At 34.0% G+C, this 15735-nt stretch overlaps 1 protein-coding gene across 1 annotated transcript; it reads left to right on the top strand.

Moving 5' to 3' along the window:
* The first annotated feature begins 624 nt into the window (after nt 1-624).
* Nucleotides 625-10111, top strand: LOC105221179 (neuropeptide SIFamide receptor). Its single transcript, XM_054229534.1, has 4 exons — nt 625-2304; nt 5612-5800; nt 8161-8291; nt 8492-10111. Exons 1-4 carry the CDS (start codon nt 1367-1369, stop codon nt 9364-9366), a joined length of 2133 nt encoding a protein of 710 aa, XP_054085509.1. The 5' UTR covers nt 625-1366; the 3' UTR covers nt 9367-10111.
* Nucleotides 10112-15735: the final 5624 nt, after the last annotated feature.

The raw sequence follows: 15735 nt of genomic DNA, 5'->3' as shown, positions 1-15735 counted from the left end.
GTTCATAGCTTAATTTATGAATTTTTTATATATCTTTACGTGTTTTCGGTTCAGTGGTCCGATTCCGCCCATCGAACTTAACCTTCTTATGGTGCCAAGGAACACGTGTTCCAAGTTTCATCAAGATATCTAAATTTTTACTCAAGTTACAGCTTGTACGGGCGGACGGACGGACCGACGGACAGACAGCCATCCGGATTTGAACTTTATTCGTCACCCTGATCACTTTGGTATATATAACGTTATATCTAACTCGTTTAGTTTACAAACAACCGTTATATGAACAAAACTATAATACTCTCTTAGCAACTTTTGTTGCGAGAGTATAAAAATGTACTCCGAAAGCGGATTTTTAAAACTCATAACCAAGGATACATATCTGGCTTATTTTTGCATCAGTATATTGGCCTAGTGCAATACTTCCCTAAATAGTAATGAATTGGGAAATTTCTGCAAAGCTTAATTTGAAAAGGGTGTCATAGTCTCTCACTTTATTTTGGGAGCTGTAGAGTGCATTTTGCTATCGTCCCACAATATCTTTCTGTTTACTTTCCACTTCTAAACTGGTAAAGTATTACAAAATACAGCGCCAAAGAGCGAATATATGCAATTTTTTTATGTGTAAAAATTCGATCATTATCAACTCAATAACATTTCTTTTCGCAGAACAGTTTTTATTCAAAGCATATTTTCTCAAGTTTTGCGTGGAGTTGCAGGCATATTTATGTTTGTATTTTATTTCATTTCCATCAATATAATTGGAAACTTTTTAGCTTCTTGGTCGTTGTAGGGAATTTTGCCAATTAAACTAATTGTGGCTTGTGTATAATAACCAAATGGCAATGCCAATTGAGATGGCTGCATAATTAGATCAAAATTCAATGGAAATTCATATTTAATATTTTATTTGCTGTCAATGTAGAAGGTACACGGAGCAAGTTAAGAGTTCCAGAAAAATAAAAGACACAAACAAACAAATTTTGGTTTTGGCCAACCCACACACTTACAACTAATCCGATTAGGCCAACAAATAGCGAAGAAGGTATTTCACCCCCGAACACCAGCGAAAATTGTAATGTGTGCAATGAAGCGTGCATGTATGAAGACACGACATGTCGTTACCGTTAGTCGTTTATCGACCGAAAACAACGCCAGCTTCAAGTCCAGCTGGCAATAGCCGGCTTAAACTGCCACAGTTAGGCAGCCGAAATTGCACAAATAAAATGTTTGCTCTGACAGAAGAGTGAGGAAAAAACTCAAAAAGTTATACAATAACCAGCAAGTAGTAGTGGTAGCAACAGAACAGCAACGACAATAGTGTTCAACGACGAGCGATTGAAGCATCAAATTTGAAACTGGTGTTGAAATGGGCAGCAGCAGGAACAACAACAGCAGCAATACAGCAGAAGCAGTTGGTGATTGCATTTCTAGCAGCGGCAAGAGCAGCAACAAAAACAATAATAACAATAATAATAATAATAACAACAAAAAAGCTTGCATTGCAGAACTAGGGGCCAAATATAGACAAATAAATTCACGGGATCAACCAGTAAATGTAGTTGTTGTTTATAATTTGGTGCACAAACAGCAAAGCGTGCAACAGCAACAGCGACAGCGTCAAAGGCTCAGCAGCAAAGTGGCACGGAAAATCAACGAAAACAAAGTGTTGATAATTAATAATCCACAAGCACAACAACAACAAAACAAAGAAGTGCAAGCGAACAAAACTGTTGCCGTCAACGCCAACAGCAGCTGCTGCCAACACATCAACTTTGACACCGTCATAAGCAAAATAAGCAGCAACATAATTGCCTTGGACGTGTTGCCCGGGGCACATACTGTGGGTGCATGCAACATTGCTCAAATGGTGACCACGTGGCGTGTCAAGAATAGCAATCGACGAAGGAGCGGCATCAACAAGCGTGCAAGCAACAGTTTGAGCAACAGCAACAACAACATGAACAACGCTCCGAGCATGTTCAACACGTCGCCAATTATAGGAAGTAACAACAACTACAACAACAGCAGCACCCCCACCAATAATAACACCAACAGTAACTTTGGTAGCCAAACTGGTCGCGCCATTATGTCCGTTGCAACTACAATTGCCTCCACGTCCGCTTCGATGGCGTTGGCCAATATACCCAGCAATCTATTACCGCCCACTGGCACGGTCGTCGGTTTTGACAACAACAACACGAGCAATAACTGGTCAGCTGATGGCGTTAGTTGGCCGACGTTGAATCAATCAGCGACGAACAAAGTCGATTTAATTGAAATGGATTTGGCAAATGAAACGTTAAGGTAAGTGGAAATACGTTAACACATGCACATACATATGTACATACATATATAGAGAGAGACACGTGAGTATGACAAGCACTTAGACAGCAGGGAAGAAGCTCTCTTGAGTTTTTGACAGTTGAGCAGTGTTGACAGCCAGGGGAGTTTGGGGACGCACAAAACCAACTTTGCTAATGTCTTGCGCGAAGATGAGACAGTGCTTTTCTTCATGACAAGTTCATGCGGATAATATTATTATTCAGTAAATCAGTAAGTGAAAAAAATAAAGCTAATGTTTCTCTTTAATAATTTCAAAACTTTTTACAATTGACGTTGTTTCGTAAGAATTGGAAGTTAATTCAAAATTTTCAATCCTTATTTTCTATAGAATCGTTTCGAAACGTCATGTTTGTAGTGTCCTCTAAAAGCAGTGTTGCTGAACACCAAAAATACTGTTCTGTATGGGACGAGAACACTTGTTCTTCAAAGTTTTCGAAATTGAATCACTCGTCATGAGAATTCAAAAAGGTCAGTTGTCTTTTTCCGTGTATATTACATATTATTTTTCTATCTAATTAAATTAACTTTTGTATCCATCCTAAAATAAAGTGTTTAACTTAAAAGAAGAAAAGGATAAAAAGCCATCCCTAGGAGTACATATCACCTCCTATGGCAGTAGAGAGAACATTGACATCTGCCTCTCTTCAGTCTAACCAAAAAGCAGTATAATATAGGAAAGGCTTCAAAACGCATAGTATGGAAGCACGCTGTCTCAAAGCATTCGACAGCAGTATTATAGAGCTGCGTCAATAAACTAAAAGTTAGATATAGGGTTATATGTATATACCAAAGAGATGAGGATGATGAAACGAGTTGCAATCCTACTTCCCTCTCTCCGTCGAGCGATAACTTGAGTAAAATTTTAGAAATCTCGATGAAACTTGATGCACGTATTGGTACTAAAGGATGGTTGGTATAGGAGATGGGCGAAATCGAACCATTATCACGCCCACAAAATGCCGTTCGTAAATACTTATAAAGTGCTATAACTAAGCCATAATTAAAGTAAAAGTTCGTATAGAGGATCATACTAGGACATGGGGCATATTTGGATGAATGGACGTGACACCCCAATACGTTTTTGATATATATCTTGCAAATCACTAAAGCCCCATACAAAGGTTATGAAGAAAGCTACTAAAAGTGCGTTAACTCATTAACAACAAAGGATAGAAACACTTAATTTTATAGAAAAAGGAATTACCCGAGCCTCATATACTATATGTAATAGTTTTCGTTAGTCTTGTAGTTCACTTTATCGAATATATGGTCAAATTGTATGCTATCTTAATAAATAAAATAAATAAATAAATTGCGAAAGTATAAGTATAATGTTGAGTTGCCACCCGAACCTAAACCTTCCTTACTTGTATTTAATTTATGAAAACCTTCAACTTTTTGTCCTGTATCACTATTTTATTTAACAGAGCACAATGGGCATTCATTTTCATTGTCCCTAATTTTATGCTTCTAAGCAGCATAATTTACTGGTCGTAAGCATTTCGTTGCCCTTAATATTTTGACACCCCAGTTATTCAATAGAAGCACCAGGCACATCTTTACTTATGCTTATCTTGTAATAACATGTCATTAACATCTTAGTTATGACAGTCGCAAATTTCACCGTCAAAATCGGCTGTTGGTACAGGTTAATCCGTTATAAGTAGGTACATACATACATCATATAACGCTTACCGCTTCGCTGCGCATGTGTACATATAAAGGGAATTATGCACGCCACAATTGAATGCACAGGCTATTTGGTGTTTAGTAGTAGGAGGCATGCGGTACTTTATGTGGGTCACCATAGAACTTCAAAAGAATACGAGTAGGCTTCCAAAAAAATACAAATGGAAGATTTTGCAGTTTTACGTGAGGGATATTTTTGTGGTTTTTATGGGTATACCATATACTGGTGCATGTACATAAGGGGTGCACTATAACTTTCGATTATCTAAAAACACTAAGGTCGACTTTTTTAATTGGAATAATTGAAAATATATTGGGAGTTGTTTTCATACGATGATTTCGGTAGAAACAGTTGCTTTGCTCACTTCATTGGTCGTAGGGTTTCTGCCATATAATATTCTATTCAAATAATCTTACAAAGTAATGTAAATGATGGTAGGGAATGTGTTTCATAGACTTGAATTGAGGTTCCCAAAACACATCCAACCAAAGTTGTAGGTTATTTAATGTCAAAGTTATTTAATATTTACGAACATGCTATATAATATACTAGTATATACATATATATAACAGCACCCTGTACATACTGTTATTTGTCATCTATACACAAGCCATTCGAAGAAGTGTCTATAAAATAAGCGTGACACTGTTTACTAAAATATAGTGTAATAGAGGTGACTATTTCGTTAGAATTGCTAGTTCGTCTATGTATCATTTTAAAAATTTTCTGCAAAAAATTCAACAAAGCTAAGAAAGTCTGAAGAATGCAAGATAGACACAATATCCATGAATAATGCAATATACGCTACTAAAATTTGTCCATTTTTTTGCCTGCCCATATCAAATGAAAGTACATTTTTTATATTTTTACAATTTGTGATAGGATTCAAGGTTGAGGTTTTGTGTTTTATAACCATGATGACCATTATTTAGGAAGGAGTTGAGTGTAATACGAGTATCATACTTTTTGGTTCGCCTCAATACGATATAGAGGGGCTTTTTTAAAACTCTGCCTCGATAGTATAATTGTAAATTTAGTATTGTGCCCTAGTCGAGATATCTGGATAAGTTATCGTACAAACATAGTATCTTAATTCAATACAAACACCTTTCTAATGAACTCCTCAGGTTTTCGAATAACAGAACTTTCAAAAAATTATAATGTTTCCAAAATGTTTCGTTTTAGTCTTTACTTCATGTAACAGTTATACCTGCAAAACTTAGTAATTATGAGACTTCTGAGACGAAACCTAATCACATCTTCCATACCTTAATAATGCTGAATAAAATAAATGTGTCATAATTCTAAATGGACAGACGCATGCACAGACAGACATATGGATTTTTACTCGTCTCGTCATCATGGTCGTTTTGATATATATAACCCAATATCCAACTCATCAAGTTTTCTGTGAGACAGGCAAAATTAAACAACCCAAAAATAGGACAGACTAAACGCAAGAGTTTTGTGATAATAGGAAATGCTATAAGATTACATATGTACATACATACACGTACACACTACTAGATAATATTTACAACAACTGTGTTAATTGGTTTTCTTTCTTTATTATTGTAGTGTTGCTTACCCTGCGCTAAGACGTTACCATGGCGACTATGATGTTTCATATATAGCGAGAATAAATCCATTTTGGTTACAATTTGAACCGCCAAGCACCCGCACCTACTACATTATGGCCATAATTTATATCATCATATCAAGCGTCGGTTGTCTTGGCAATTCACTCGTCATATTTATGTTCGTACGGTAAGTGAAGGTGCAAAAACATGCATTCATAAAAGCAAACATTTAAATAGACACATACACGTAAGTACCCTGTAGTCACATCTACTAAGAGTAAACTACTACTTTACAACTAGTATGGATCAGAAGTACAACTGGTCAGGCGTGTGAGAGTTATAAAATAAATAATTAGAGAAAACAAAGTTGTTGTATACAAAATTCCAAGACAGTTCACTGAATGTGGTTTCCAAGAGCTTCCATATCAACTCTTTGAGGTCGCCCATATTTCAAAATAAATGAGAACTGTTGAACAAAATAATTTGTCTCTACTTGGTTCGTACAACAAAAAGTATCTCTCTCGATAAAGCCAGTATTCGGAGAACCCAATGAAAATTCTGCATAAAATGAAAAAGTTTTGCTTTGCTTAGCTCATATTAAACGTATGTGTTACTCTGTGGCTAACATTGCATTCCAAATTAAATTAGGCAACCAGAGTCAAGTAAAAAGCCTTTTACTCGAACATTACACAAGTATCCTACAAACGCACTTAACTTCGTGACGTAAGGTTTCCACACATTCTAGTTGTGCCTTAATAAGCAAAGAAGAAATGTCATTCGTATGTGCGTATTTAATCACGGATGACTATGAAACGACGAGGTGAATAGTAGCCAGTTATGTACATCTACCTGAATACCTACAGACGAGATTAGATAAAGTGCTGAATAAGCAATTGTTATATCACAGTTGACTCTAGCACAATTGCTATCTTTTACGCATTCTACGAATTTGTAGACATGGAATAAAAAAGGGTCCAAATTATTGCTCCGTCGATACTGGGATAGGTAATTTAAATAAGAAAAGTTATTATTTAATATTTTTTTCGGTGAATGAGAAATAATCTCTCCCGGTATGTTAAATGTCTGGGTTAAAATTCCAGAATTTCTGTCAAAATCTTTTGAACTTCTATTACACTAGATAATATGGCAAACAGAATAAACAGAATGCATATTGGAACTATTGTTGAGCCCATTCTACGAATAAGTAAATAATTATCATGTTCTCGAAAATCTGCGGTCAACCAAAACTTTCGGCTTTAGCTAACTAACCAACTGAAGACCCTGTAGTTACTTACCTCTGCGTATTACATATCATGGAATTACATATATGTTGAGAATTTCGAGATTTTATTTCCACTATATTACTTCAAATGCATACCCACATTTGAAGTTTAAACATTCCTCTTTGCGTTAGTTGCCATTATCCACAAGGTAGTAGTCATGACTATAAATGCTTAGTTGCATATTTCACCTAAACACATAAATATATGAGTATGCCATATGTAAGTGATATCACACACGTGGTTTTAGATACACTCACTCACATACTGCATAAGCTTGCGGAAATATTATTATTGAGAGAAGGTTAAATAAGAGTGGAGGTTTCCAAAACATTCGGAATTTCTTACATTAGCAACCCACAAACCAAGGCTCTCGGATAACATATACTTCCTCCTTTTTTTGTAAACGGTGTTAATTCGGCCCAGCAATTCGGTGTAGTAAATCCCTATGACCGTCTTACCGTTCTTTATGTAGGCGTTGTAGAACACACATTATAAATCCCAGAAAATAGTTATACCAGAAAATGGTTATTATCACTGTTCTGTTCAGTCGATAGAACAGTCGTTGTCTCCTTCGGAACAGGTTCGCCTGATTAAGTCCAGTCTATTTTCAATATTGTTCTAACTTTTTATTGTTAAAAAAAAAAAACATTTTATGAAGGATTACTGAGTTATTTGAAAAATAATAAAATAAAAAGTTTGCCTGTTAGTGTTATTCCATATGAGTCTTCGACAAAAAGATGCGTCCACATTGACAGCATAACTTCTAGAAAGAAATTTGAATTTTTACAGAGGCTCAAATTCCGTGTTTTTTATTTTAAGTTGTACTTTAAAAAATACTTCGTCCAAGTCCAAGCAAATTGTATCTCGAAGACCTAAAAAAACACGTTTAAAGTGTGTGCGACAATAAAGCTAATCTTCACTCTTCAAAACTATTACGGAACAACTGAAAGCACAAAGATTTGTGCTGTTGAATTTAGTAAGATAATCTAATAAAATCGATTTTTTGAAACCATAAAACCCATGAACCCTCTAATCTAGCGTCAGTAACTGAGGTGAACTGCACCAAAGCACTCATTTATTTCTTAGCGGAGTTTACCTTGAGAACCATGATAGTGTTGAGGATATTATCTTAATGATAAAACGTTTTCAGCAATTTAAAATCCAATTATAGTGTATAACTTTCTTTAAGGATTTCTCGAAATACTACAGATTAATAGTTCTTGCTTTCAATTAATCCATTTTAATATGTTTGGTATTTCCACAGCTGCAAATCTTTACGCACACCTGCTAACACATTGGTTATCAATTTGGCTGTGAGTGATCTTCTCATGCTAATGAAATGTCCCATAGCGGTCTTTAATAATTTCAAGCAGGGGCCAGCGCTCGGTGATATTGGTAAGTACGAAGCATATAGATATGTATGTAGAATATAGAATAAAACATATTTTTTAAAATCTTAAATTTAACAGTTTCTGTCTCGATTTATGTCATGATTGAACTATGTATTAGATAAATTCCAGATTCAGGATCTATTAATTTAAAACTTATTTACATATATTTGGTTTTCTACTTACCTTCTTACCTTCTCTTCGTAGGTTGTCGCATTTACGGATTTGTTGGTGGACTAAGTGGCACCGCGTCCATAGGGACTTTCACAGCCATAGCACTCGATCGGTACAATGTGGTCGTGCATCCACTTGACCCACTTCGCAAGACGGCCAAGGTGCGTTCAGCGTACATAATCACATTGATTTGGATTTACAGTTTTGCGTTCTCCATTGTACCAGCGCTGGATATAGGCCTGTCTGTGTATGTGCCCGAAGGTTTCCTCACCACTTGTAGTTTCGATTATCTCGACAAAGGTTTGGGGCCACGCATATTTATGTTCTCATTCTTTGTGGCCGCTTGGTGTGTGCCCTTCGGCATCATTTGTTTCTCATACTTCTACATACTGAAAGTGGTGTTCGCCGCCAATCGCATACAATCCAGCAAAGACAAAAATAAGACTGAACAAAAATTGGCGCTTATCGTGGTGGGCATCATCGGCTTGTGGTTTCTAGCCTGGACACCGTACTCCATCGTTGCTATGCTGGGCGTTTTTGGCAAACAAGAATATCTAACGCCACTGGGCTCCATGATACCGGCGCTCTTCTGCAAGACCGCCGCCTGTATTGATCCCTACTTCTATGCGGCGACACATCCGCGTTTTCGCATGGAATTTCGACGCTTGTGGCTGGGACGCGGCCATTTGCGGCGCACCTCAACGACACGCTCCTCGTATCTAACACGTTCGTCCACGCGTCGTTTACGCGTTATCAGTGATGTGGACGTGCGAAATCGCAGCATTGAAAATGCGAAAAAGCAAAATAATTTACAGGCTCTTCAAGAAGTGACAGAGGAGAACGATGAGGAATATGATATTTCAATAAGGGGAAATTTTAGTGATGGGATTGAGCAAAGTCGTTTTTAATAGAAAGATGTGTATATAATGACATGTAAATAGCTCAATTGTTGTAGTTGTTGTAGTTGCTGGAAAATGCTGTTATAGCCAAACAAAATATACGTAAGTATTCTAAGTATATGCATATTATTATTATATTATTTAAATGTTTAACTGTGCGTAGATAATATGTGAATTATGAGCGAGTAGATAATGTATACATTCTTAATCTCAAATAATTTAAAAGTATATGTACATTGATGCGTATAATGGTTTATGTTAGGCTTAATAACCACCTGAGTATATATATGTAATGGAATTTATCTGTTGAATAGCGTAGTTAAATCTAGAGACAACATAGAGAATTAAAAGTATGCCAGTTAAAGCATTAATTATGTAATGTAATTAGCGTATTTTTTAAAAGATTTTCGGGCTAAATTAGGGAAATCGAACTTTAATACTGATCCGTACCTACGAAGATGAACTCTGAGAATTATTAAACGAAAACGTGAATGATTTTAATTTCAGTACAATGGCTAAGGAATGCCTTTTATCATTAAAGTCAAATTGGGATCTACACCGAAAACTATAATTAGATAGAGAGTTTTATATATACAATATATACATACATATTCATTAAAGACCACACACAGATCAGAATATTTATTTTACAATAATTACATAGATCTTTCAAGTTTACGTCTGTGTTTCTTCTTGATTGACATCGCTCCAATATGAGGTGAAGACAAGTTCCTTCAGATTATGTATTAATGTATATGAAAGTATCCTAAATTGAGTATCTTTCAGAATTGATGTTCAGAACGCATTTAATCACATAATTAGTTTAGCCTTATAAACTATAGGGTATCTTGATTAGTAGCGGCAACTAAAGATCGAATATCTTTAAAACAGTATTTGATTGGTTTTACTTTCAAAAAAAGTTGGTTGCCAATATAGTCGAAGTTAAAAGGATCTATTTGAACTTTGGTTGAATAAGTGAATCATGAATCTTGCTAGACTTTTTAAGCAGAATAACTAAAAACAATTGAAAATCAAGAGAAATTCTGACTCAATCAGTCTGTACCACTTTGGTACCATCAATTGATCAAAGAAAGCTCCTATATATGGATGTAAATATGAGAGCAAATCTTTTGAAACTACCAATAGATAGATCAGTTTAAGACTGTGACTTTATTTAATTTGGTATAGGCGTAACATCCATTAAGTTCCCTTGAGGCCGACTTCCTTTAGAGATATTTGTCTGTAAATGCAGTTAAAACAAATATGTATTATTTTTTGAATTCATGTTAAGAATAAATTACCTAGAAATATAGACATGTACTCTTCAAGTAAACTATAAAGCTTGCATCGACGTAATCTGACCCAAACTGCGAGTTACTTTTGAAATAAGTGATAAAGATATTGAGGTTAAATCAGCATTAGAACCCAGGGTATTTAAAATATTTTTATCCATTCAAAATATATTTGAAATAATTTTCCGCACTATAATATTTAGAATATTGGGTGTCAGAAATATGGGCAGAGTCATATTGGCGAGCGTGAGATGAACATAATTTTTGTAATCATGGAATTAACTAAAGTCGGAATTTGAACCATAATAAATAAAAAAAGAATAAATTGTCAAATAAGAAAGGAGTAGATATATCAACTACACACAATTTATTTCATGTTAGATGAAGGTTTGTTTAGGACTACAATACTACTAAAATGAAGTACCTGCTATTGAAATTGAACGAATTTGTAATTTGTAATTACTATTAATGTAATTTGAATAATTTATCATTAACGTATGAAATATGTACTATTATAAAAAATTATTTGAATAAGGAATGTCATAAATACTCACACTAATTTCAAAATATGCATTGTATAGGTATTATTGTTTACTTTTAAGTACATACACATGTATATTAATAGACGTTCATACATACATATGTCTATATATATTACTAAAAATCATATTGAAACAAATAACGTTTTTCATATCCTTAGTAAATAAAAAAGTACATTGTGTGATCATTGTATGAAATTGTTTTGCGTTTTGGGCTTACGACGCATCCGCCAACTGAAAATGATAAAAGATAATTATTGCAAAAGGAAAATATTTACCAGCATCATTGTTAATGAGCAGCAATAAGCTGACATAGAAATCCTTACAGTGATGAACATTCAAATAGGGACAATTAAACAAATTTGTTTTTATTTATTTGCTACAAATGATAACGAGTTGTGAACGTTAAGTTGTATGTTGACAACTCGTAATGTAGACTAATTTAATAAAATATTATATTAATACCTCATTGCTAAATTATATAAATATAAGTGCTTCGCATTTTGATCGTTATTAGAAGTGATTTAGTAATTTATCGAAGAGTACTAGCTGCTTAAATTATTATTTTCAATATATTTAAGATATGGAATATGAAAATATGGGTAGAAATTACCCAGGGTTTCAACAATTCAGAACAGCGTGCACTCTTCCGGTTGAGACGGAATATCTTTCTATGAACCATTTTTCATGAAATTGAGCAGCTGGGGTGGAAAAAACTTTGAAATTTTATCATTTTTATCGAGCTGTTGAATGAGACTTAGTTGGAGTGACTCCCAACTAGGAACTGATAGTCTAAGGAACTAAATTAGCGGAAAAAAGTTTAGGTCGATAGAGATTAGTGATTGGAGATTAAACCTGAAGCAAGTATAGACTTATTTTTCTTAAAAATTTGATAAGATTTTATAAATCCTATAGTTCTACTGTCTACCCCTGTAATAATGGACGCTACTGTAAATACGCCAAGTACATGGGCACGCAAAATCAAAGGATAATGCCAAAGCAAAAAAAGCCATTCATTACTTTACTTTTATAACCATTGTTCTTTAGAGCTACATATACATATATTTAAGAGCATTTGTAATGTTAAGTTAATCGTAATTAAGGACAACAGAGGAATGAAAATGGTGGCAAAGCAGAACAAAGACAACGGAACAATATTAAAATAAAAATTCAAATAATATAAAAAAACATAAATTACACTTCCACGAATACAAACAAACAAAGGTAAAATGTTGACCAAAGGGAAATGAAGAGGAAGACATCAGACTAATAGTTCTGAGCCACAATTTATATCAGTATTATATATACATACTTTGTGTGTAAGTATGTCAAATCTGCCGTTATATAGAGAATTTGCGTTATGCCTTGTTGTACGCTTTGTTGTAATTGTTTTCTTATTGTAATGCCATGAAAGGAGAAATCAACGAATGCAAACAATCAGACGACAAATTAAATAAGATATTGAGAAATAAAAATGATAATGAAATAAAATCAATGAAAGCGACGCATTGTTAGTAATTGTAATGTAATAGCTGTACTGTCTATGCAATAATTATGCGCTTATAGCGACAGACGGCTGAATGTAAAATGCAATTGAGAATGTAAAAGTATTAAATTTTTAAATATGCGAGTATGATATGTATATTTGATGGAAAGTAATTGCTATTAATTACGCACTATCAGTGTGAAATGCAATTTAACTTTATTTGATCGTGTTTGAAAATCCAAAATGAATAATTAGGGTAATTTTAGTACGAGTATTTCATTCAATAACCAATAATAATCTAGATGAGAGTAGGGAGTAATCAAAACGTCCATTCCAAAAAAAAAACCTGTCGTTCTCTCTTTCTACTTTCCCGAGATTGGCTATAAATTTTTCCAATCTTCGTAACATATCCCTATTAACCCTCTCATGCCCGAATTAAACTGGGCGGAGCTAACATTTTTTTAGGACAGATATATATTAGTCTTAACTCAAATACGAAGTGATAAAAATTTCAAAGTTCTATGTATCCTGGCACATTAGTTACAGGATGTTGATTATAGTATAAATTATTATAAATAAACTAAACAGTTTTCTAATGACATTGTTTTTGTTTAATAACTCTCTTATCTTTATTTATTTGGTTCACTTTGTTTTAAAATAAAACAGTTATTTTTGTGTTTTTGAACACTTTATGTATAACTCTTTTGGCGAAACGATTTTTTCCAATTTCACTCTGTTGAGAACGCCTATTGAATGAACACGTGCACAGCTCATATCAGAAAATTGAAAAAATCGCTGGTCAAAAAAATTTAAATAACGTGAATTAGAAACCGGTAAGTATAATGTATATATAGGCAACATTGGGCATGAAAGGGTTAAGAAACCTTGAAACCTGCGAATACTACAGGCAGTAGTACAAAGTGTTACTAAGCACAAGTAAGAAATAAAAAGATATGAATTGTAATGGAATTTATTTAAGGCAACTACTTCAATTGACATTAAAGTACTAACATATCTGTGTTTTAACTTAAATATACGTGAAAACATGTACCTTTTAAACGTAAACTTAACGCATAAGTACAAAAGCCTGTATGTTTCTTTTAATTTAAGAATTTGTTAAATGTATGAATTGAAGTGTAATGAAAATGTCAGAAAATACGTCAATGTAAATGTATTTGTAAGTAATGTATTTGTAATTAATTAAAAGAAATATAAATAAATATATAATATATAATGTATTAAACGTTTTCATTTCGGCTATCCCGAAGACATAATTGCGACTTTCATTTTGATAACTTGCCCATTAAGAAATTCATTCACAAAAGATTTCTGCAGAAATGTTCCGTAAAAGAAAACTCACATCAAAAAGATACCCGTAAGTATGTAGGTACTCTCAAGTGCATACACGAGTGTGTACTCATTACATACGAGTATATTTACCAGCACTCGTCAATGAAACTTAATTACTTAATTACCCTACTATTACCGCAATTTACTTAAGCAAATCCTGTTGAGTGGAAAAGATCAAGCACAATTATATATTTACTCGTATGTGTATGCAATTAAATACATTTTGCACATAAGGGTAGAATGAAAAATAAAGGAATTTTACCAATGAAAGCATTATATTAAAACTAATTAAAATGGATGTCCAAATGAAACTATAGGATTCGAGATACTGTCAGCAAATATTTGTATAAATACTGTGTGCAGTAGATGGGATCTTAGCTTTGGTATTAAAACTCCTCTAAAAAACATCACTTATCATGAATTGAAAATAGAAAGCAGCGTGTCTTCTATATTTTTCTGCAAAACACCTCGACAACCTCATAACACCACTTATGAGCACTTACTGTTATAGCCTATATTTTAGCAATCCAAGTTGAGTAAATCAGAACTAAAATCAACGCACATTGTTTCGGGAACTGAAAGGAGATTTGAGAATTCCTAAAAACTATTTACTTATTGTTTTAGGTTTTAGAACAAACTTGCTAAGAGATTATAATAGTTTTGTTCACATAACGGTTGTTTGCAACACCTAAAACTAAACGAGTTAGATATAGGGTTATATATACCAAAGTGATCAGGATGATGAGTAGATTTAAAATCCGGATGTCTGTCCGTCCGTCTGCGATAACTTGAGTAAAAATTGAGATATCTTAATGAAACTACACGTATTCCTTGCCACCATGAGACGGTTGGTATTGCAGATGAGCGAAAACGGACCACTGCCACGCCCTCAAAATGTAGTAAAACCAATAACATAAAATGTGGCTAAGCCATAAATAAAGCTAGCCATATCACACGGACGGAATATGGGCGAAATGGGTTTACAACCAAGCCTACAAGCCCATATAACTCAATTCTGAATTCCATCCATCATCACATTATAATATACTAGCTGACTCCGCAGTCCTTGCACTGCGTGAAATTATTTGTTTTGAAAACAAAGTTGAATTTGTATAGTGTTGGAAAACATTTATTTGTGATTTCTCTAATTTTTTTTCAATGTAACTCAGCTTAATAAACAACATTTTTTGTTTTCTGTTCCGGTGCGTAAATGTACAGAGAATATGATTTTTCAACTCGTGAATGAAATTTATGCCACACACCTCCAGCGACTGTCTTTGAGACTTGTTTATTGTCATTCCAAATGCAAGTCTCATTGGAAACTGAATACGTTTGAACTGAAATGGCAAATCGTTGGAACTCAAAGAAATTCGTGGAATCAAGCATTTTGCCCTCTTGTAAGTTCCTTTTAAAAAATTCTTGCAATTCTTACATTATTCGATAGCTGCTTGAAGATTGCGAAGCAAAATAAATGACAAAGCATTATAATGACAAAGAATTTAGAAATTTCACTGGAAAATTCACAGCTTCGTCTTCATTTTCAACATGATCGATCGATGTGTATGAACACCGGAAGTTGACTTTAAGTCGTATAGATTAAATCATCGACATCGGTATTTTTGCCAGTTAAAAATCTGCGTGCACTCAACCAATCGTAGTTACGATAAATTTGGCTAATGTTCGAATTGATATCAAACTATTAGAAGTATTA

Source organism: Zeugodacus cucurbitae, chromosome 4 (genome assembly GCF_028554725.1).
Source record: "Zeugodacus cucurbitae isolate PBARC_wt_2022May chromosome 4, idZeuCucr1.2, whole genome shotgun sequence".
Classification (NCBI taxonomy): Eukaryota; Metazoa; Arthropoda; class Insecta; order Diptera; family Tephritidae; genus Zeugodacus; species Zeugodacus cucurbitae.
This window is presented reverse-complemented; position numbering and strand designations above follow the sequence as displayed.

Bases quoted from the DNA above. Each gene is read 5' to 3' on its own strand.
- LOC105221179 (XM_054229534.1), top strand. From the start codon at position 1,367: ATGGGCAGCAGCAGGAACAACAACAGCAGCAATACAGCAGAAGCAGTT. The intron at 2,305-5,611 runs GTAAGTGGAAAT...TTATTATTGTAG, and splicing joins TTGGCAAATGAAACGTTAAG to TGTTGCTTACCCTGCGCTAA. The intron at 5,801-8,160 runs GTAAGTGAAGGT...GTATTTCCACAG, and splicing joins GTCATATTTATGTTCGTACG to CTGCAAATCTTTACGCACAC.